This window comes from Eschrichtius robustus, chromosome X, assembly GCF_028021215.1.
Source record: "Eschrichtius robustus isolate mEscRob2 chromosome X, mEscRob2.pri, whole genome shotgun sequence".
Taxonomy (NCBI): Eukaryota; Metazoa; Chordata; class Mammalia; order Artiodactyla; family Eschrichtiidae; genus Eschrichtius; species Eschrichtius robustus.
Window position 1 is genome coordinate 136,147,892 of NC_090845.1, and position 24,366 is coordinate 136,172,257.

The 24,366-nt window shown below is 35.1% G+C and overlaps 1 protein-coding gene across 4 annotated transcripts in view; it reads right to left on the reverse strand.

Moving 5' to 3' along the window:
• Window positions 1–1,475: 1,475 nt before the first annotated feature.
• Window positions 1,476–24,366, reverse strand: part of TMLHE (trimethyllysine hydroxylase, epsilon) — a 63,426-nt gene continuing 40,535 nt past the window's right edge. For 3 of the 4 annotated variants that reach the window (XM_068532760.1, XM_068532759.1, XM_068532757.1), the window contains 2 exons: window positions 3,611–3,749; window positions 1,476–2,925 (listed from right to left, as the gene is read on the reverse strand). In XM_068532760.1, coding sequence (XP_068388861.1) covers window positions 2,794–2,925; window positions 3,611–3,749 — 271 coding nt within the window. In that variant the 3' untranslated portion in view covers window positions 1,476–2,793. Of the gene's footprint in view, window positions 2,926–3,535; window positions 3,750–24,366 lie in introns of all 4 variants that reach the window. The other variant, XM_068532758.1, reaches the window with a different exon arrangement.

Below are 24,366 nucleotides of genomic sequence, written 5' to 3' on the forward strand. Positions count from 1 at the left end.
CATATAAGAAAACTTAAGCGATGAGAGGCCAAACAAAATTACAGAATGGCACAGCCTTTAGATGCTACTTAGTCCAAGGCCTTCATTTTAAACTGAAGAAGAGAAAACTGAAAAGCAAAATGCAGCTAGCAGCAACAAGGTAGGATCAACAGTCATGATTTGCGTGGGACTTTCCCAGTTTTAAAACTATAAGTTCTGCAGCCCAGGAAACCCCTCTCAGTTTGCGCACACTTGAATGCTTGGTCTCTCTAGATGAAGATGAACAAAATTCAGTGCCAGTTAACTGCCAAACACAAAAAGACAGAGAATGTGATATTTTCTGGTGAGTTTGTTTGAAAATAATTCATTAATTTATTCTCATTACAACAAATCCGTATTATGAAATGATTATGTTAGGTGCTATGACACCATATTAGGTGCTGTGCTCTTGACTCTCTACTGATCCCATCCCACTATAGCAAAAGGTAAAAGTGACTCTACGGTGAGCTTGGTTGACACACACCCATGCTTACATTTTCAGGGACACCAGAAAGAGATGTGAAAAAGAAATCTCTCACGTAGAAAGTTGTCAATGACCATGATCAACACTCAAATAATTCCTTTTCCTCTTTCTTCCTCTGAGGAGAGTACACTGTAGAAAAGTATTGATTGAAAATTTAGGAACATGAGGATGAAATAATTAATGAATCAAGGTCCCAGGGAAGACAGAAGGTAAAGGGAGTCCTTCAGTAAGGGAGAAGATTGATCTGTGTCCTTATCACCCCGGGGCCATGAATATGTTCTTTCCTTGTCATAAAGCAATGCTGACCTCAGTTATAGTGTAATTTTCAAGGCTAATTTAGGCAAAACTTCAAAAAAGGTAAATATCCTGATGAAGACTAATGAATGGTAACATATTTTAAGAGTACATAATAGTACAGAGAAAAGGCGGTATGTTAAAATGTTGTTACTTCTATTCTAATTGCTAAAGGGTATACTCTTTAAGACGTGAACTTAATTATCAATCCTTTGACCTAAGAGGAAAACACATTTCATGGAAGACCCCTAAAGATTCCTATATAGTACAATTAAAATGCAGAAATATTTGAGAACATATTTTGGAGCACTGGATGGGTCAATAAAATAATGTATAAACTATTAAATGTGAACTAGGAACTTCCTGAAAGCATCAGATTACGCTCTATTCTCTGTCAGAATACTAACTTTTCTTTGATTTGTGACTCCTAGCCTCACTAATAATGCTTTTTTCCTCTTGTGCACATCCTAGCCTGGACTGTCTTTCATCATTTTATAGCAGTCAATGTGGTTATTGTACAGCTTCGCTTTCAATGAAAGCCAAGGGAAAATAAACCTCACACCTATCTCTCTGTCTCTGTCTATTTCTGTCTCTCTTTCCCTCTCTCTCTCCCCACATATAAAGGAAAGCCATTAAAAAAATAAAAGAAACAGGGTATTATACTTAACCCAGTCAAATCTTGGCAATTAACATGTATAATATTTTAAGATGATAGGGAAAAAAAAAGATTAGCAGAAATGGAGGAAAACAGATTGTATCCTAAATTCCATCAAAAGCCAGAAAGCAATTTTGGATAGTAATCTCCAGTTCTTTGGAGGCACATTATCGATTGTGATGAATTCCCTGAACAATCTTAGAGACTACCCCTCTGTACCCTTTGTTGTGTTTTGTGTGTATGCACACAAGCGTGTGCATATGTGTGTGAATTACTATATGGAACCTCAGAAACGTCTAAAAACTTTCTGCAATTATCCCTCACAGAATTACCAAACTGATGGGTTTGTTTCACAGGAGCTATTGTGACTTCTCAGTTTTACTCCTCAAGAGATGACTTAGATAGAGATAACTCTTCTCACAAGATAAAACACTCTGTGTTCAGTTCCTACCTTATCACTGAGCTTGTGATATGAAGCAATTCCTACAATATCTGTAGTTCTAGGAGACCACAGAGAAAAATTTAGGGTTCCAGTTAAACTCTTTAATCCATAGGCCTATGTAAAGGACTGTCCCAAGGTATCCTCTAGCACACTGGTTCTCGAAGTGTGGTCTAAAGACACCTGGAGCAGTCCATGAGATCCCTTTAGTGGATTTGTGTATTAAAAACAATTTTTAATAACAACATTAAGATGATATTGCCTTTTTCACTCGAATTATCTGATGAATGTACAGAAGACTTTTCCAGAGGATACATGACATGTGATGATGTCATCTCTCTGATAGCTGATGGATGTGTGCTTTTTTGTTCTTAAATTTTAAACATTTCTAAGTTTTACTATCTAATACAATTAGTAGCAATAGATACGACCCACATCCAAGCATTCTTTGGGGTCCTCAATAACTTTTAAGAGTGATTAGGTGTCTTAAGACCGAAAATGTTGCAAATCTCTGCTCTATTAAGACTTTGTTATTCCTAGAATGCATTTCTTTTTAACAGATTCTGTTGAAACAAATTTTTACCTAGTGACTATTATTGTTTCTCTATCAATGTGGTGATTATATTTCTGAAGCAGATTGACCACAATTACATCAAAAGGTCCAAAAACCAAATGAGTCCATGTTATAACTTGGGGAAGAAAGCTACCATACTAGATGGCTGACATTGGCTATCTCAGAAGCCTCTCTCCAAGGTTTTCCCTATTAGAGAAAGGGGAGGTTTTTGTTTTGTGTGATGAGGTAAGGAGACAATTTGAAGTCGGTATTGACACAATATTATTCTGCTGATATGAACTCTGGTAGCCAGGTTGTCAGGTGTGTTCATAATACCAATGCTGTCAATTTTAAGCCTGAAGACCCAAGAGACGAGCAGTGTTTAATACATCATCCCTTGTTAAATAGCAGCCACAGAGTTGGCGGTAGCCAGTGAAGGATTCCCTGCCATGTAGGACGCGCCAGTTGTCTATAAATAGGACCTGTGAATGGGAAAAAAAGAGAGAAAAAACACTCAGAACAAGGGCAGACCAAAGGAACCCTAAATCAGAAGAGATCATTTAAAATAAAAGCTTTAGGTTGTTCTCTGGTTACATTCAATGAAGTGTTTTTCTTTTGAGATTAAACAAACATTTGGAAACTAGGATGTACATAGCTCTGTAGTAGGCTAAATGGAAGTAACAAAGGTAACAGCAGGTTACAGGCCCTGAACTTTGAGGAGCTTGTATTTCTTGAGTAATTATTCTCTTATCAAAACAAAGCAAACCAGATCATTGGTTTCTTTTTTTTTTCTTTCTCTTTGTTATTATATATGTTCTCAAAGAGTTAAACTATTTCATTATGTCTTATGCTAAGCTAGAGATATTCTTTATCCAGAGGAAATATCAAGAGCAAAAAAAAAAAAAAGGAATCATAAAGCCAGAAGGACCCTTAGCCCTTAGGGACTATCTAGTTCAACCCCCTCATCATACAAATAGAGTCACTGAGTCACTGGGGAGAGCCTGCTTCTAGGTCATTTAGTGAGTGAGTGGTAGGACCAGGGCCAACACCCAGGACTCTTTTCTCTTTTTCCTTTGAGACATTTTGACTCACATATTCAATAGGTACTCATTCTTCACTGCTTCAGTATAACAAGCTTACTTGACATCTTTTGAGTTTGGCACCCACCCTGCCAGGCTTTAGTTTGACCCAAAACTCATTCTCAGGTTTCCTCAACTCTATTGTTAGAGTCCGGTGTGCTGTATACCAACGATGGACAACATCATAAGGTACGGTATTGATGACAGCCCGGTCATAGTTGTTGTACCTAAGGTGAAATTGTGAGAAAGAAAGATCTCCTCAAACACATGTTAAAGACATCTGTTGCTTATTAAGCAATTTTATATAAGCTTTCCCTATACTTATTACTTGTCCCATGATGAGGTAACAATAATAATGTTCTCTCATGACTATAGGATTTTAGAGAAGAGCTCCACTGCCTGTTGACCATATTTTGTTTTCTTTTGGAAAATCTGAGGATAGGGGATAGAAGAAAGTTTTAGCTGGTTTCTACCATCTTAGAATATTATGTTTTATCTAAAGAACATTCCCTTGGCCAAATTTCATAGAAACATTGGGGAAAGATCTGAGCTTTCTCCTCACCAAGCTTAGGTTGGCAAGAGTTTGTACTAACAAAGCTTTCTTTTTACTAGGATGACTTACAACTTTTCAGGTGTTTTCCTTCATGGGAGAAATCCTAGCTACAGCCCAGTAGAGAGTTTACCCAGGAATCTTCATTGATTCATTCATTCAACCCTAACATTTACATGAGCACTTGCTATGTGCTAGGTGGTGTGTCAGGCATTAAAGATATAATGGTGAACACAGCAGACATGATCCCAGCCTTTGGGGATTTTACATTCTATTGAGAAAGATAGATGATGAACAAGTAACAAATACATAACTAGTTACAGATGTTATGTAGAAAAAAATAGTGTTAAATGATAAAAGAAAATATTGGGAAGTCTATTTCAGAAGGATTGTTGAGAGAAGGACTATTTTTTTTTTAAAGAAGTGACATTTGAGCTGGTACTTGTATGATAAGAAACCAGCAATATGACAAGCTGAGAGAAGCACGTTCCAGGCAGAGAACAGCAAGTACAAAGTCTTAGGGTGGAAAGTAGTTTTATGTTTGCAGACAAGTGAGAAGGCCATGTGGCTGAAGCTGAGTAACCAAGGGGAATAATGGTAAGAAGTGAAGTGGAGGAGGGTAGCCATGGGCCAGATCATGTATAGCTCTGTAGGCTATGGTAAGGACTTTGGATTTTATTCTAAGTACTGTGGGAAGCCACTGAAAAAGCTTTGCTAAGATATTGGATTTCTTTTTTACCTAAGGCAAATTAATTTTTTTACTGAAGTATATACTACATATACAGAAAAGTACACAAATCATAAGCTTGATGAATTTTCATGATGTGAACACATCCATTTCACTAGCACCCAGGTCAATGCATAGATAATTACCTGAACCCCAGAACATTCCCTGTCCCCCTTTCCCATATTGTCTCTCCCCTCACCCAAGGATAACTACCATCATGACTTCTTTCAGCAAAGATTAGTTTTGCTTATTTATAAAACTTTATATAAATGGAATACTACAGTATGTACTCTTTTGTGCCTGGCTTCTTTCATTTAACATTATATTTAGGAGATTTATCATCATTGTGCTATATGGCAATAGTTCATTCATTCTTCATGTTGAATAGAATTTTATTGTGGGACTATACCACCACAATTTATTCATCCATTCTGTTGATGGACATTTGAGTCATTTCTGGTTTGTAACTATTACAAATAGTGCTGGAGGTTCTGGTCCATGATGGAAATCTAGGAGGCTCCTGAACTCACCTCCTCCCATGGACACAGCAAATCTACAGTTACACAGGGAACAATTCCCTATGAAGAAATCTAGAAACTAACTGAGTGACTCCTACACATTGGGTGAATGAGAATGTATAAGAAAGGCTGAGACAATCTTGCCATGACCCTACCCCTGACTCAGTGACATATAAACATATAATCATGTAGAAACTCACAACTCCCAGCTTCTCCTTGAGGACTGAAGGGTTTGAACCCAACATCTAGTGTCCCAACTTTTAAGACTTCCACCTGAGGGATGGGCCCCCAAAACACATAGCTTTGAAAGACAATGGGGCTTGCAATCATGAGACCCAAAGGGCTATACCAAACAAAGAAACACTTCTTAATAGGTTTGTGAGGACTTATTGTGGCTATCCCCCCCAGGCCTACCGCAGAGACAGCAGACATAAACACTCATATCCCAAACTTTCCCTAAAAGAGGTCTATTTGTATACCTTAAAAGCTGCTGCCTGAGGGTCAGGTTTCTAATTTAGCACACATCTATGAACAGACTGTGACCCTCCCTGGGATGGGAAAGGCCAGTGGGCACCATCTTCACATTCTTCCTCTGGCCCACTCCAGGTCACCAGTGTCTCCCTGGAATGAGCTTGTATACATGTTTGGTAACCTGGTTTTTGTGACTGCTGCACAGGGGACACCCCCCTTGATCACATGGCTCTGGTAGTCAGTGGGGTTTGAGTTACAGAATCCACAGGACTGTAGCAAACAAAGAAACACTTCTTAACTGGCTATCTCTTCATGGCTTAGTGCAAAGAGGCCAAGCAGAAGCCCTCAGCTCCCAGTCTTTCCCTGAAAGAGGTCTACTTGTATACTTTAAAAACTGCTGTCTGAGGCTTCCAATCAGCCTGCATCTGGTGCTGACTGAGATCCTTCCCTTTGGGACACTGACAGGTCTTGACATACCCTCGACTACTGGGAGCCACTAAGAACAAAGAAGGCACCTTAGACAATCACAAAGGTTTGAGAGACAATCAAGAGGTAGAGCTGGGCTGAACAATAAGGTTCATCTCCTACATGAGACCACTCTGTCAAAACTGAGAGAAGTGTGAAAAACCACAGAGAATCAAGGAGAATGAAGAAACAGAGGAATATGTTATAAACAAAAGAACAGATAAAACTCCAGAAACAGACCTTAATGAAACTGAGATTAAATGGTCTACCTGATAAAGAGTTCAAAATAATGGTCAAAAGATTCACACCAGGTTAAGAGAACAATGCATGACAAAGTGAGAATTTAAACAAAAAGACAGAAAATATTTTTAAAAAATGTACCAAACAGAAAGCACAGAGTTGAACCCTGGGCCATTTGGGTTCACAGTTAATAGCTGAGTGTTAAGTGACCTTTAACAGATTCTGATTCTAATAACAAAATTTGATACACTTACATATTTCATTTAGTGTAGGATGTCAATGTTTACAAAACAGACATACTGTATGTAGTATTACAAATATGCTGCCTATTAAGCTGTGACTTTCTCAACAACAACAACAAAAAAGAAAGCACAGAGTTGAAAAATATAGTAACTGAACTGAAAAGGTCAATAAATGGATTCAATAGCAGAATAGATAAAGTGGAAGAAAGGAACAGTGAACTCCCAGATAGGAAATTGGAATTATCCAATCAGAGGAGAAAAAAAAAAGAATGAAAAAGAGTGAAGATAGCTTTAGGGAGTTATGGGACTCAGTCAAGCAGACCAGTATTTGCATTACAGGGGTCCCAGAATGAGAAGAGAGAAAGGGTCAGAAAGCTTATTTTTTTAAAAAAATAATAATGGCTGAAATCTTCCCTAATCTAGAGAAAGAAACAGACATCCAAGTCTAGGAATCCCAGGGATTCCCAAGAAGATAAATCCAGAGACCCGCACTGAGACACAATATAATTAAAATGCCAAAAGTTAAAGACAAGGAGAGAATCTTAAAAGAAGTAAGAGAAAAACAACTTGTTACATACAAGGGAACCCCCATAAAACTATCAGCAGATTTTTCAGCAGAAACTTTTCAGGCCAGAAGGGAGTGACATGACATATTCAAAGTGCTGAAAAAAAAAATCCTCCAATCAAGAATACTCTACCCAGCAAAACTGTCATCCAGAATTGAAGGAGAGATAAAGAGTTTTCCAGACATGCAAAAGTTAAAGGAGTTCATCACTACTAGACTGGCCTTACAAAAAATGTTAAAGGGACTTCTACAATATAAGCTGAAAAGAAAAGGTGTTAATTAGGAACAACAAAACATATGAAAGTATAAATCTCACTGGTAAAGGTAAATGCATAATTAAATTCAGAATACTCTAATGTTGTAATGGTGGTGGGTAATCACTTATAAACTCAGTATGAAGGTTAAAAGACAAAAGTAGTAAAAATGACTATAACTACAATAATTTGTTAATGGTTACACAAGGTAAAAAGATGTAAACTGTGATGTCAAAGACATAAAACACAGGGGAGAAAGTAAAAATACACAGCTTTAGTATGTGTTTGAACTTAAGTGTTAGCTTAAAATAGACTGTTATAAATATAAGATGTTTTAGATAAACCTCAAAGGAAAACCTATAATAGACACATGAGACAAGGGAAAAGAAATCTAAGCATAACACCTACAGAAAATCATCAAACCACAGAGGAAGAGACAAAGAGAAGAAGAAAGGAACAAAGGAATTACAAAATAGCCAGAAAACAAATAACAAAATGGCAATAATAAGACAGTATCTATGACTAATTATTTTATTTTTTATTATTTATATTTATTTATTTATTTATTTATTTATTTTATTTTTGGCTGTGTTGGGTCTTAGTTGCAGCATGCAGGATCTTTGTTGTGGCACACGGGATCTTTTGCTGTAGTGTGCGGGCTTCTCTCTAGTTGTGGCATGTGGGTTTGCTCTCTCTAGTTGTGGCGCATGGGCTCCAGAGTGCGTGAACTCTGTAGTTGTGGCATGTGGGCGTTTACTTGCCCCATGGCATGTGGGATCTTAGTTCCCTGACCAGGGATCGAACTGGTGTCCCCTGCATTGGAAGGTGGATTCTCTACCAGTGGACCACCAGGGAAGTCCCTATCACTAATTATTTTAAATGAAATGGACTAAATTTTCCAATCAAAAGACATAGAATGGCTGGAATGGATTGAAAAATAAGACCCATCTATATGCTGACTACAAGAGACTCACTTCAGCTTCAAGGACATACACAGACTGAAAGTAAAGGGATGGAAAAAGATGTTCCATGCAAATGGAAACCAAAAGAAAGCAAAGGTAGCTAAACTTATATCAGAAAAAATAGACTTTAAGCCAAAGACTGTAATTAGACACAAAGAAGATTATAATTTAATGATAATGAGGTCAATCCAAAAAGAGGATATAAGATTTATAAATATTTATGCACTGAATTTAATAGCACCTAAATACATAAAGCAAACATTAACAGACATAAAGGGAGAAATTGACAATAACACAATAACAGTAGGGAAGTTTATCATCACCATACTTACTTCAATGGACAGATCATCCAGACAGAAAATCAATAAGGAAACAGTGGCCTTAAATGATACATTAGACCAAATGGACTCTCTCTCTCTCTCTCTCTCTCTCTCTCTCTCTCTCTCTCTCTCTCTCTCTCTATATATATATATATATATATATATATATATATATATATATATGTATATAGAACATTCCATCCAAAAGCAGCATAATACACATTTTTTCCAAGTGCACATGGAATATCCTCCATGACAGATCACATGCTAGGCCACAAAGCAGGTCTCAACAAATTTAAGAGGATAGAAATTATATCAAACTACTTTTCCCAATTACAATGGTATGAATCTAGAAATCAATTACAAGGAGAAAACTGGAAAGTTCACAAATATGTGAAGATTAAACAACATGTTACTGAACAACCAATGGGTCAAAGAAGAAATCAAAAGAGAAATAAAAAATATCTTAAGACAAATGAAAATGGAAATATAACACACCAAAACTTATGGGATGCAGCAAAAGCAGCTCTAAGAGGGAAGTTCATGGCAATAAACACCTACATTAAGAAATAAGAAAGATCTCAAATAAACAATGTAACGTTACATCTCATGGAATAAAGCCCAAAGTTAGTAGAAGGAAGAAAATAACAAAGATGAGAGCAGAAATAAATGAGATAGAGATGAATAAGACAACAGAAAAGATCAATGAAACTAAAAGCTTTTTTTTTAAGAAGATAAACAAAATAGACAAGACCTATAACTAGATTTACCAAGAAAAGAGAGGACTCAAATAAAATTATAAATGAAAGGGGAGCTATTACAACTGACAGCACAGAAATACAAATGACAATAAGAGACTACTATGAATAATTATACATCAACAACTTGGGCAACCTAGAAGAAATGGATAAAAATTCCTAGAAACATACAACCAACCAAGACTGAATCATGAAGAAATAGAAAATCTGAACAGACCAATTACTAGTAAGGAGATTAAATCAGTAATCAAAAACCTCCCAACAACGAAAAGTCTATGACCTGATGGCTTCACTGGTGAATTCCACCAAATATTTACAGAAAAATTAATACCAGTCCTTCTCAAAATCTTCCAAAAATTTGAAGAGGAGGAACACTTCCAAACTCATTTAATGAGGCCATCATTACCCTGATACCAAAACTGATAAGGACACTACAAGAAAAGAAAACTATAGGCCAATATCATGGATGAATATAGAAGCAAATATCTTCAAAATATATTAGCAAAGCAAATTCAACAGTCCATTAAAAGGATCATACACCATGATCAAGTGGGATTCATTCCAGGGATGCAAGAATGGTTCAACATCTATAAATTAATATGATATACCATATTAACAAAATGAAGGCTAAAAATCATGATCATCTCAATAAATACAGAAAAAGCATTTGACAAAATCCAACATCCATTCATGATAATAACTCTTAACAAAGTGAGTATAGAGGGAACATACCTAGACATAATAAAGGCCATATATGACAAACCTACAGCCAACATCATACTCAACTCTGAAAAGCTGAAAGCATTTCCTCTAAGATCGGGAACAAGACAAGGATGCCCACTCTCACCACTTTCGTTTAACATAGTACTGGAAGTCCTAGGCACAGAAATCAGACAAGAAAAAGAAATAAAAGGAATGCAAATTGAAAAGGAAGAAGTAAAGCTGTCTATATTTGCAGACTATGTGATATTATATATAGAAACCCTAAAGACTACACCAAAAAACTGTTAGAATTAATAAACAAATTAAACTGCAAAATATAAAATCAACATGCAGAAATCAGTTTCATTTCTATGCCCTAACAACAAACTATCAGAAAGGGAAATTAAGATAACAATCCCATTTACAATTGTATCAAAAAGAATAAAATACCTAGGAATAAATCTAACCAAGGAGGTGAAAGATCTGTACACTGAAACCTATAAGACATTGATGAAAGAAATTGAAGATGACACAAATAAATGGAAAGATATTCCATGCTTATGGAATAATATTGTTAACATGTTCATAATACCCAAGCAATCTACAGATCCAATGTAATCCCTATCAGGATTCCAGTGGCATTTTCCAGAAAAATAGAAAAAGCAATTTTAAAATTTGTGTGGAACTACAAAAGACCCAGAATAGCAAAAACATCTTGAGAAAGAGGAACAAAGCTGGAGGCATCAAACTTTCCGATTTCAAACTATATTACAAAGCAATCATATCAAAACAGTATGGTACTCACATAAAACCACACACATAGACCAATGGAACAGAATTGAGAGTCCAGAAATAAGCCCATGCATATATACGGTCAACTAATATTTGACAAGGGAAGCAAGAATCCTCAATGGGGAAAGAAGTTTCTTCAATAAATGGCGTTGAGAAAACTGGACAGCCACATGCAAAACAACTGCACTGGTCTCCTATCTTATGCCATACATAAATATCAATTCAGAATGGATTAAAGACTTGAATGTAAGACCTGACACCATAAAACTCCTAGAAGAAAATATAGGGTGTATGCTCCTTCACATTGGTTTTGGTGACGATTTTTTGTTTTGACAAATAAAGCAAAGGTGACAAAATAAAAAATAAAGAAATGAGACTACCTCAAACTAAAAAGCTTCCCCACAGCAAAGGAAATCATCAACAAAATGAAAAGGCCACTTACAGAATAGGAGAAAATATTTTTAAATCATATATCTGATAAGGGGTTAATATGCAAAATATATATAGAACTCATACAACTCAATGGCAAAAAAAAACCAACCCTTAAAAAGTGGGAAGAGGACTTGAATAGACATTTTTTCCAAAGACATATAAACGGACAACAGGTACATGAAAATGTGCTCAACATCAGTAATCATCAGAGAAATGCAAATCATAACCACAATGAGATATATCCTCACACCTATCAGAATGGCTATTATCAAAAAGACAAGAGATAACAATTGTTGGTGAGGATGTGGAAGAAAGGAAACCCTTGTACACTGTTGGTGGGAATGTAAATTGGTGTAGCTACTATCGAAAACAGTATGGAGGTCCCTCAAAAACTGAAGAATAGAACTACCATGTGATCCAGAAATTCCACTTTTGGTCACATATCTGAAGGAAGTGAAATCACTATCTCAAAGAGATAGCTGCACCCCCATGTTAACTGTAGCATTATTTCCGATAGCCAAGACATGGAAATAACCTATGTAACCATGACAGATGAATGGATAAAGAAGATGTGGTAATACACACACACACACACACACACACACACACACACACACACACTGGAATATTACTCAGCCATAAAAAGCATGAAATATTGCCATTTGTGACAACATGGACGGACCTTGAGGGTATTATGCTAAGTGAAATAAGTCAGACAGAGAAAGACAAATACTGTATGATTCCACTCATATGTGGAATAAAAAAACTGAACTCACAGAAACTGAGAACAGATTGCTGGTTGCCAGAGGTGGGGTTGTGAGGTGGGTGAAATGGGTGAAGGTGCTCAAAAGGTACAAACTCCCAGTTAAAAGATAAGGCCTAATGTACACTATGGTGACTAATTAGTTAATAATACTGCATTGTATATTTGAAAGTTGCTAATAGAGTAGATCTTAAAAGTTCTCATCACAAGAAATAAAAAAAACTGTAACTAAGTGGTAATAGATGTTAACTATTGTGGTAATCATTTCACAACATGTACATATATCAATCAACACATTATGTTGTATACCTTAATCTAATACCAATGCTATATGTCAATTATAGTTCAATAAAACTGGAAAAGGAAAACAAATAGTGCTGATATGAACATTCTATTACTTGTCTTTTGGTGAATATATATATATTCATCTATGTTTGATATAAATTTAAGAATGGAATTACTGGGTTATAGGGTATGTATATACTCAGCTTTAACAGATACTGCCAAAGCTATTCTTTTAAAAGAGAAGAAAACATTTAATGGTACCTTTTTGGGACATCATACAGTATTCATTAGTGTTAGATAGTACATGGCACAATCAGAGCCAATACTCTTAGTTTTCTCACATATAAAAATGAGCATAACAACATCTGCTTAGCTGACCTCATAGAGCTATTGTGAAAATCAAACGAAAGAATGCATATAATAGTCCTTCATCCCAGGCTTCAAGGAGCCATGCGCATAGGGAAATATGGGTGAGGAAGCATAGTTTTCACCAGGGTCTTGACACTCACTGTCACTTCCAGAAGCCCTCAGTGCTGTGTTAGGCACTTGGTCAAATATTATTTCATTTAATCCTTTCATCACCCCAGAAGGGAAGGTGGTATTAGCCTCCTTTCACATGTGCAGCAACTGAAACTTAGGTTAAACCTGCCACAGAGTTTATAAATAGCAGAGTGGTTTTGAAATCAGGTCTCCATAATACTTCAACTCATTGTTTGTACCAGAGAGCAGAACAATGATCTAATTCCTGTGTATGCTGGTTCATAAGGTCAACTTTTTACACATCATAATTGTGATCTCTTGCCTTCAAATAGAGATTTGAAGTTTATAAGTGTTTTCATATACACCATCTCATTGACCCTCTATCTGATAACCCTGTGAGGTAAGTAGCACAGCTATTAATTATTATCTTACTTTACAGATAAGGAACATAAAGATAAGATTTGTCCAAGGTCACATGAGATCTAGTATTCACTATTTATATTATATTAGATGATGTTGTTTTCTAAGGCTGATAGCAAGAAGCAGCAGGAAAAGTTTATTACAGATTAGCAAAATGGATTTGCAATTTTTTAATATTTAGAATAAGCTGACTTTTGCACAAAGTGATGTCATTATATTATTGCATAATTTTTCTGTTTGTTTTTTTTTTCTGCTTTGATATGATGCAAGAAAGCCCTGGAAGTAGAGGAAAGCAAATAAAGCAGATACTTATCTGACAAGAATATCTAGGGAGTCCTAATGAAACTATTCCTCTTATTAGTTGACAGAAAATTAAAGATTTTCCAAGTACAGAGAGCTCAGTGATTGAATGGAAGATGCATTTGATGGGCACTGTACTCTGACAGATCACTGTTACAATCCCAGTTCAGATGTGTGACCTTAGAGAAACATTTGATCACCTTGAGCCTCAATTTCCCCATCAGAAAACTGAGAATAATAATAACTTCCTTATATGGTTATCAGGATTATATGAAGTATTATATATTATGAACTAACACCGTGCTTGACACATAGGTGGTCAATAATGTTAGCTAAAATAAACACTAGTTAACTATCTCAAGCCACAAAAATGAGCCCTAGAAACCATGAAAGTCTTCACAGTAAGTTATACTCAGACTTGGAGGACAGGGTTAGACTAAGCTTTGAATAATAACGGCTGAAGGATAGGTAAGTAGTTGTACCAAAATATTTGCATTTTAATACCCCTTGCTCTAAAATGTTTTAATAAGGTTTAAAATGTGAATAGGTATTGCACCTATTATAATGTCTCATTTATAGAAAAAGCTTACTTATATACAGAGCATGCCATATATATATAGCCATGCCACGCAGCTTGCAGGATCTTAGTTCCCCAACAAGGGATTGAACCCAGGCCGTGGCAGTGAAAGTGTGGAGTCCTAAGCACTGAACTGCCAGGGAATGCCTAAGCATGCTATATTTTTATTTTATTAAAAAATATTGAGCACTGTGTTCTGCTTCTGATAATGGCTAAGTAAACTCCTATTACATCAACCTGTTCCTCTCATAGGTGACAATGTAAAACTCTGGACAAAATACAAAAACCAACTATCCAAAGGTACTGTAGAGGCAGATATTGGAGGGGAGGAAAGAAAGAAACTGTACTGGGTGAGTTTCCCATTTTCATGGCATCTAGCCTGAGGGTATGCTACAGCCTTCACCATACAGGGCAGTTAAAACCCCAAAAGAAATCTCTCAGTCTTTCTGTCCTGAAGAACCAAACGACAGAGTTTGGGGAATCCACTGCCACCAGAAGGTGAAGAGGAAAACCTGGAAAGAAGAGAATCAGAGAAGAGGAGCACAAAACTTTATAAGCTCTACCCAAATATGTGGATTACCCCTGAATTTCACATGTGCAAGAGAAACTCCCAGCATTACATCTAGAGCTAAAATAACTGAAGTTTGAACTATCAAAGAACGGAGTTTGAAATCTGAGCACAATTAAATTGATTGCCTACTAAAAAAAACCCCAAATCAACATTCTTTAGAGAAATAGAATCTAGAGTCCGAATAACATAATATTCACATTCTTCAGAATTCAATTCAATATTATTCAATGTAACAAGGACCAGGAAAATGTGAACTATTATCAAAGGAAAAAGACAATCAAAAAACGTCAGCCCTTATATATCTCAGATGTTGGAATTATCAGACAACATTTTTAAAGCAGCTATTATCACTACATGCAATGAGGTAAAGAAAAATATGCTTGTAATGAAGGGATAGAAACTCTCCGCAAAAAAAAAAAGAAACTATAAAAAAGAACCACATGTAAATTTTAGAACTGAATAATACAACATCTGAATTAAAACATTTACTACATGGACTTACTTAACAACAGAATGATGCTGACAGATAAGAGTCTGTGAATTTGAAAACTGGCTAATTTCATTTGATCTATCTGAAGAAAAGATTTTAAAAATTTTTGAAAAGAAAATGAACAAAACATCAGGGACCTGTGGGACAATATCAAAAGGTCTGACATGTGTGTAACTGGAGTTCCAGAAAAGAAGAGAGAAAAGGGGGCAGAAAAAAATTTTGAAGAAATAATGACCAAAATTTGGTGAAAGACATAAATTTATAGATTCAAGATGCTCAGAGAATTCCCATTTGGAAGAAAATAAAGAGCACCACACCTAGGAATATCACAGACAAATTGCTGCAAATCAAACATAAAATCTTGAAAGCTCCCAGAAAAAATGTTTACATGGTGCATAAATTAAAAAAAGTATAATTCAAAACATGTATTAAAATAATCCATAAGAAGGTAGGTAAGGAGGAACAGAAAAAAAAAACGATCAGGCAAAAAGAAAACAAAAGATTAAAAATAATATATATAATATATTTGGTTGATTATCAATAAGGGTGCAAAGACCATTCAATAGGGGAAAGGATATAATCTCTTCAACAACAGTGTTGGGACAACTGAACACCCACAAGGAAAAGAACAACGTTGGACCCTTAATTCACACCATAAACAAAAATTAACTAAAAAATGGATCAGAGAGCTAAATGTAAGAGCTAAAACTATAAAACTCTTTGAATAGATCACGGGAGTAAATCTTCATGACGTTAGTTTAGGCAAAGCCTTCTTAGATACAAGACAGAAAAACACAAGCAACGAAAAAATAGATAATTTGGATATCATCAAAATTTAAAACTCTAGCACAACAAAAGAACACAGGGGAGTAAAAAGACAAGCCACATGCTGGGAGAAAAATAATTGTAAATGACATATCCAATAAGGAACTTGTATCCAGAATATTTAAAGAACTCATAAAACTTACCAACAAGAATTCAAATGATTTGCATTTCCCTGATGATTAGTGATGTTGAACAGCATTTCCTGTGCCTGCTGGCCATCTGTATGTCTTCTTTGGAAAAATGTCTACTCAGGTACTCTGCTCATTTTTAAATTGAGTTGTTTTTTGATGTTAAGTCGTATGAGCTATTTATATATTTTGGATATTAACTCTTAACAGATGTATCATTTGCAAATACCTTCTCCTGTTCAGTAGGCTGCCTTTTCATTTTATTGACAGCTTCCTTTGTTATGCAAAAGCTTTGTAGTTTGATGTAGTCCAATTTGTTTATTTTTGCTTTTGTTTCCCTTCCTTGAGGAGATATATTGAAAAAAATTGCTAAGACCAATGTCAAAGAGCATACTCCCTATGTTTTCTCCTAGAAGTTTTGTGGTTTCAGGTCTTATATTTAAGTCTTTACTCCATTTTGAATTTATTTTTATATACGGTGTGAAAGAGTAGTCCAGTTTGATTATTTTGCATGTAGCTGTCCAGTTTTCCCAACATCATTTATTGAAAAGGCTGTCTTTTCCCCATTGTATATTCTGCATCCTTTGTCATAGATTAATTGACCATAAGTGCATGGGTTTATTTCTGGGCTCTCTATTATGTTCCATGGGTCTATTTGTCTGTTTTCATGACAGTACCATACTGTTTTGATTATTGTAGCTTTGTAGTACAGTTTAAAATCAAGGAGCGTGACACCTCCAGCTTTGTTGTTCTTTCTCAAAATTGTTTTGGCTGTTCAGGGTCTTTTGTGTTTCCATACAAATTGTATAATTATAGTTCTAGTTCTGTGAAAAATGTCATTGGTATTTTGATAGGGATTGCATTGAATCTTTAGATTGCCTTGGGTAGTATGGACATTTTAACAATATTAATTCTTCTAAGCCATGAGCGTGGTATATCTTTCCATCAATTTGTATTATCTTCAATTTCTTTCATCAGTGTCTTGTAGTTTTCTGGGTACATGTCTTTTACCTCCTTGATTAGATTTATTGTTAGGTATTTTATTCTTTATGATGCAATTATAAATGGGATTGCTTTCTTAATTTCTCTTTTTGATTGTTCATTGTTAGTGTATAGAAACACAGAGATCACTTCACACTTATCAGAATGGCTATTATCAAAAAGATAACAGATAACAAGTGTTGGAGAGAATGTGGAAAAAAGGGAACCCTCGTGCACTGTTGGTGGGAATGTAAATTGGTGCAGTCACTATGGAAAACAGTAGAAAATTTCCTCAAAAAATTAAAAATAGAACTACCATATGATCCAGCAATTCTACTCCTGGGTATGTATATGAAGAAAACAAAAACACTAAATTGAAAAGATATGCACACCCCTATGTTCACTGCAGCATTGTTTACAGTAGCCATGATATGAAAGCAACTTAGGCCCCATCAATAGGTGAGTGGATAAAGAAGATGTGACACACACACACACACACACACTGGAATATTCCTCAGCCATAAAAAAGAATGAAAATCTTGCCATTTGTGACAACATGGATGGACCTAGAGGGCATTGTCCTAAGTGAAATAAGTCAGACAGAGAAAGACAAATACCATATGATAGCACTTATATGTGGAATTTAAAAATAAAACAAATGAACAAGCAAAACAAAAGAGAAACAGAGTCAAAGATACAGAGAACAAACAGGTGGTTGCCAGATGGGAGAGGGGAAGGGGGATGAGAGAAATAGCTGAGGGGCATTAAGAAGTACAAACTTCCAGTTACAAAACAAATGAGTCATGGGTATGAAATGTACAGTGTGGGGAGTATAATGAATAATTATGTAATAACTTTGTATGGTGACAGATGGTAAGTAGACTTATCATGGTGATCGGTATGAAATGTATAGAAATATCGAATCACTATGTTGTGCACCAGGAACTAACATAGTGTTGTAGGTCAATTATACTTCAAAAACAAACAAACAAACAAACAAACTCTCAGAAAAAGAGATCAGATTTGTGGTTACCAGAGGCAGAGGGTGGAGGGGGAATTGGATGAAGATGATCAAAAGGTATAAACTTCCAACTGTAAGATAAAAAATTACTAGGGATGTAATGTACAACATGATAAATATAATTAACTGTTGTATGTTATACATTAAAATTGTTAAGAGAGTAAATCCTGAGTTCTCATCACAAGGAAAAAATATTTTTTTATTTCTTTGATGTTGTATCTATATGAGATGATGGATGTTCACTAAACTTACTGTGATAATCATTTCATGATGTATGTTAAGTCAAATCATTATGTTGCACACCTTAAACTTATACAGCACTGTATGTCAATTACATTTCAATGAAACTCGAAGAAAAAAAAAAGACAAATGATACAATTTAAAAATCGACAGAAGATTTGACTAAAGAAGATGTACAAATGGCCAAGAAGTAAAATGAAAGAACAAATGAAAAGATGTTCAACATCGTTAATCATCAGGGAAATGCAAATCAAAACCACAGTGAGATACTACTTCACACCCACTAGGATGGCTATAATCAAAGACAGATAATAACAAATGCTGGTGAGGATGTAGAGAAACTGAAGGCCTCATACATTACTGGCAGGGATGTTAACTGGCACATCCAGTGGGGAAAACAGTTTAGCAGTTCCTCAAAGGGATAAATGCAGAGTTACCATATGAACCAGCAATTGCATTCTTAGAAATCTACCCAAGAGAAATGAAAAAAACATGTCTACATAAAGACTTGTATGCAAATGTTCATAGCAACATTATCTGGAATAGCCCCAAACTAGAAATAATCCAAATGTTCATTACTGTTGAATATATAAACAAAATGTGATATATGTAAAGGAATACTATTCAGCAATTAAACAGATACATATTACAACATGGATGAACTTTGAAATCATTATGCTAAGTGAGTGAAAGAGAGCTAACACAAAAGACTATGTATTGTATGATTCCATTTACAGAAAATGTCCAGAATAGGCAAATCCATACAGACAGAAAGTTGATAAGTGATTGCCAGGGGCTGTGATGGGATGGGGTGGGGGTGAGGGAATGGGGGAGTCACTGCTTTAAAGGGCAGGAGGGAACATTTTGGGTTGACAGAAATGTCAAAAACTGGATTGTGATGATGGTTACATGACTTTGTAAATACAATACCAATCACTGAATTATATACTTAAAACATATTAATTTTATGGTATACAAATAACTTTTTAAATGTTTTAAAGGTTTAAAAAATGTTAATGCACTTAATATCCCAATTAAAAAAGATTGTCAGACTGGATAAAAAAGCAAGACTGAAGTACGTATATGCCATTTATTTAAATACAAAAACATAGATAAGTTAGAAAAAGAAGATAGAAAATTAAATAGCATGCAAAGTGTAAGTATAAGAAGGTTGGAGTGGCTATATTAATTTCAGATAAAATAGACTTCAAAACAAAGTTAAAGAGGGACATTTTATGACAAAAGGTTGTTTCATCAGAAAGACATAAAAATCATAAATGAGTATGTGCTTAATAACAGATACTCAAAAAACATGAAGCAAGAACTGATGGAATTAAAGGGAGAAATAGACAAAATCACCATATTACTTGGATATTTTAATGTTGTTTTCTCAGTGGCTGACGGAATAATTAGTCAAAAAAATCAGAGAGGACACAGAATACAAAATAACATGGTTAAAGAAAGAACACATAAGCAAAATCAGAAAATATTTTGTACTTAATTATCATGAAAATAAAACATCAATATCTGTAGGATGCAGGTAAAAAGGCTTAGAGGTACAAACATAGTTTTTAATGATCATATTAAAAAAGACTAAATGTATAATATCAGTGATCTAAGGTCCTACCTTGGGGGACTAGAAAAATGAGAATAAATTAAACCAAAAGTATGTAAAAATAAAGGAATAATGAAGATAACATAAATCAATAAAATAGAAACAAACGACAGGGAGAATTAACAAAGCAATACGGTGGCTCTTGGAAAGGACAAACAAAATTGGTAAACGTTTAGCTAGACTAAACAAGAAAAAAAGAGAGCTAAAATTACGGATACCAAGAATCATCATTACAGAGACGATAGACATTATATGAAAAGAATAAGAGAATATTATGAATGACTTTATGACAACTTAGATAAAAAAATTGAAAACTGACAACTTAGATAAAAAAAAAATTGACAACTTAGATAAAATTGACAACTTAGATAAAATGTACAGATTTCTTGAAAGAACCAGTAGAGGAAACAAAAATCTTACTAGCTCTATATATACATAAAAAATTGAATTTAATATCCAAAACTTTCTCATAAAATAAACTCCATTCCCAGACAGTTTCCCTAGTAAATTCTAACAAACATTTAAGGTGGAAATAGCACTAATACCACACAAACTCTTTGGTAAACCAGAGTTTTACAAAGTCATTACAAAACAAGAAAACTGTCAACCAATATCCCTCTTGAACCTAGATGCAAAACTTCTCAACATGATATTATTAAGCTGAAAGCAGCTATGTATATGTATCAGCTACCAATTTATTGCTTCTCAGTTCTGAATGCATCCTTACATACAATACATGTTCTTGATTTAAGAATTCCTTTTAGCATTTTTCCTTTATAGCGAGTACAACATTAAACTTTCTCAGTAGCTGGCTTTGGAGGGACACTGCAGGAGAAAGACGTTCTCTTGCTATTTCTGGCCCTAGCCAGGTCTCTGCTGTGTGGGTGTGAGGGCATCAGGTGGCGCCAGCCCTCAGGGCCCAGGACACGGTCCCTATGCCACCTTGCAGCCTCATCCTGGTGACAACCTTTCCACAGCCCTCTCAACATAGTAAACCAGAGCCCCTGAATGACCTGCAGGAGGCCTCCTGTGTTCTGTGGGATCACACACTGAAAGTAAGTCTGAGTGCCAGTGAAAGCAGGAAGACTTAAGAGCACCTAGATTGCATGCTTTCACTGGCACCTAGGCTTCCGTTGCACACTCACACCACCAGTTGCTGATTGCCTGCTCCCCTGCCTGCCTGTACTCTGGAAGGGTGGCCTACTGTTTGCTCAGCAACTCTAGACCAGCTCCTGCCTGGCTAAATCAGCAAACTTCTCTGATATCAGGTGGCTGAACCACTCTTTCTTCCGGGTCTGAACCTCTTCCATGTTTATTCTTCCTTGGATACTCTGCCTCAGCCCTAGGGTACTATAATGAATTTCCTCATATCTTTTTTTTAAATTTTGTGATGCATGAAAATTATACGAATTTCAACTTTCAGTGTCCAGAAACAGAGTTTTATTGGAACATGGCCACATGTATTCACTTATATGTCTATGGTGGCTTCCATACTACAATGGCAGAGTTGAGCAGTAGCAACAGAGACATATGTGGTGCTCTCATCATTTTGCACCACTGCTCAGCACATTACAAACTGTGGTGATACAGTTATTACTACCAGCATTTTGAATGTTACATACTGTCATTCCATAATATTAAAAATTTTTTTTATTACCAGTGCATACCCATAATGTTGGAACAACAAAAGAGAAAAGTGGACTTAAGTGTCATGTGTTTAAGGCACAGAGGAGTATGGATTATTTTGTTATCAAATTAGATGGCAAAGCATTGTGTTTAAAATGCAATGACACTGTAGCTGCTCTGAAAGAATATTATATACATTAATTTCCTCATATCTCGTAGTCACTCTTTTATCCTAGTTCCTAATTCTTTATATTAAACTTTCCCTGTTTAACCTACCATGTAGTATCTATCTCTTGACTGGGTCCATACACATGCACACACAAACATATACATATATATGTGTGTGTGTGTGTGTGTGTGTGTGTGTATAGTAATAAATTATGATCAAGTACAGTTTATCCTAGGAGTGCAAGGTTGGTTTAACATTTGAAAATAAATTAATGTAATTTGCCATATTAACAGAATAAAGAAGAAAAATAGTATGATTATTTCAATTGATAAATGAAGATAAAACATTTATCAAAATGTAATACCCATTTATGGTTAAAAAAAAACTCTCAGCAAACTTGGAAGGGAAATTCCTTAATCTGATAAAAGACATCACTAAACCCTTACAGCTAATGTCATACATGGCAAAATAGTGAACACTTTCATCCTAAAGATGTCTGTTCTTGCCACTCTTATTTAACATAATAGTGGAGTGCTAACCAATGCAATAAGATAAGAAAAACAAATAAATAAGCATATAGATTGGAAAGGAAAGAATAAAACTGTCCCTACAACATGATTGTCTCTATAGAAAATTCCAAGAAACCTAAAAAATAAAAACTTCTCAGGACTAATGAATGACTTTAGCAGAGCTATAGAATAAAATGCTAATTTAAAGAGAAATAAATTGTTTTTATATAATGGCAGCAAACAATTGGAAATTATTAAAATTTTATTTTATAATACCATCAAAATATAAAAATACTTAGAAATAAAATAAACAAAAGATATACAAGATCTCTATCTTCAATAATATAAAACACTGATGAGAGAAATTAAATAAGACCGAATATATAGAAAGATCAGGTTCATGGATTGGTAGACTCAAAGCTGTTAGTTTGTCAGTTCTCACCAAAATGATCTATAGATTCAAAGCAATCTCAATCATAATCCTAACAGGCTTTTTCCTAAACATTGAAAAGCTGATTTTAAAATTTATATGAAAATATAAAGAACCTAGAACTAAGGCTGGCAAACTATGGTCTGTGGGCCAAACCCAGCCTCCTGCCTGTCTTTGTAAATAATGTTTTATTGGAACACAGCTACACCCATTCATTTACGTATTGTCTATGGCTGCTGTTGTGCTTCCACACAGTATTGAGTAGTTGCAATAGAGACCATACGGCCTACAAGGCCTAAAATATTTACTATTTGGCCCTTTACAGAAAAGTGTGTAGACCCCTGACCTAGAATATCCAAAATAATCTTGAAAAATAACAAAGTTGACAAACATATTACCTGACTTCAAGAATTACTATAAACCTGCAATAGCCAAGACTGTGTGGAGCTGTCATAAAGATCCACAAATAGATAATGGAACCAAACAGAGGGTCCAGAAACAAACTCACATTTATATGGTCATTTGATTTTTGACAGAGTTGCAAAGGTAATCCAATGGGGGAAAGGAAGGTCTTTTCAACAAGTGGTGCTATAACATCTGAGTATCCACGTGTATAAAACAGGAACTTCTACCTTTACCTCACAACATGTAAAAAATTAGTTTGAGATAGATCACTGACTTAGATGTAAAAGATAAAACCATAACACCCTTAGAAAACATAGGAGAATATCATTATGTCATGGGGGTAGTCAAAGATTTCTTATGCAGGTCACAGATTCAATGATCATTAAGGAAAAAACTGATCAACTACATTTCATTAAAATTAAAATTTTCTGCTTATCAAACATCACGGTTAAAAAAATAAATAGGTAAGCCACAGACTAGAAGAAAATATTCCTAAAACATATCAGGTAAGAACTGGTAACCAGGGTATATAAAGAACTCCTACAACTCAATAATGAAAAGACAGTCCAGTGAAAAAATGGGCAAAAGATCTAACTAGATACTTAGCAAAAGAAAATATATGAATGGTCAACATGCACATGGAAAGATGCTCAACATCATCAGTCGCCAAAAAATGCAAATTAGAACCCCAAGGAGATACCCACTATAATGGCTAAAATTAATAAGACTGACACCACCAAGTATTAACAAGGATGTGGAGTGGGTACAACTTTCATACACTGTTGATGTCCATGTAAAATGGAACAAGTACTTTAGTAAAAGTTCTGGCAGTTGCTAATGAAACTAAAAAGTCATCTACTCTATGATCCAGCAGTTCCATTCTTAGGTATTTATCTGAGTGAAATGAAAACACATATCTACAAAGATACTTTTACATGAACATTCATGGAAGCTTTATTCATAATAACCCCAAACAGGAAACAGCCCAGGTGTTTATTCATAAAAGAATGG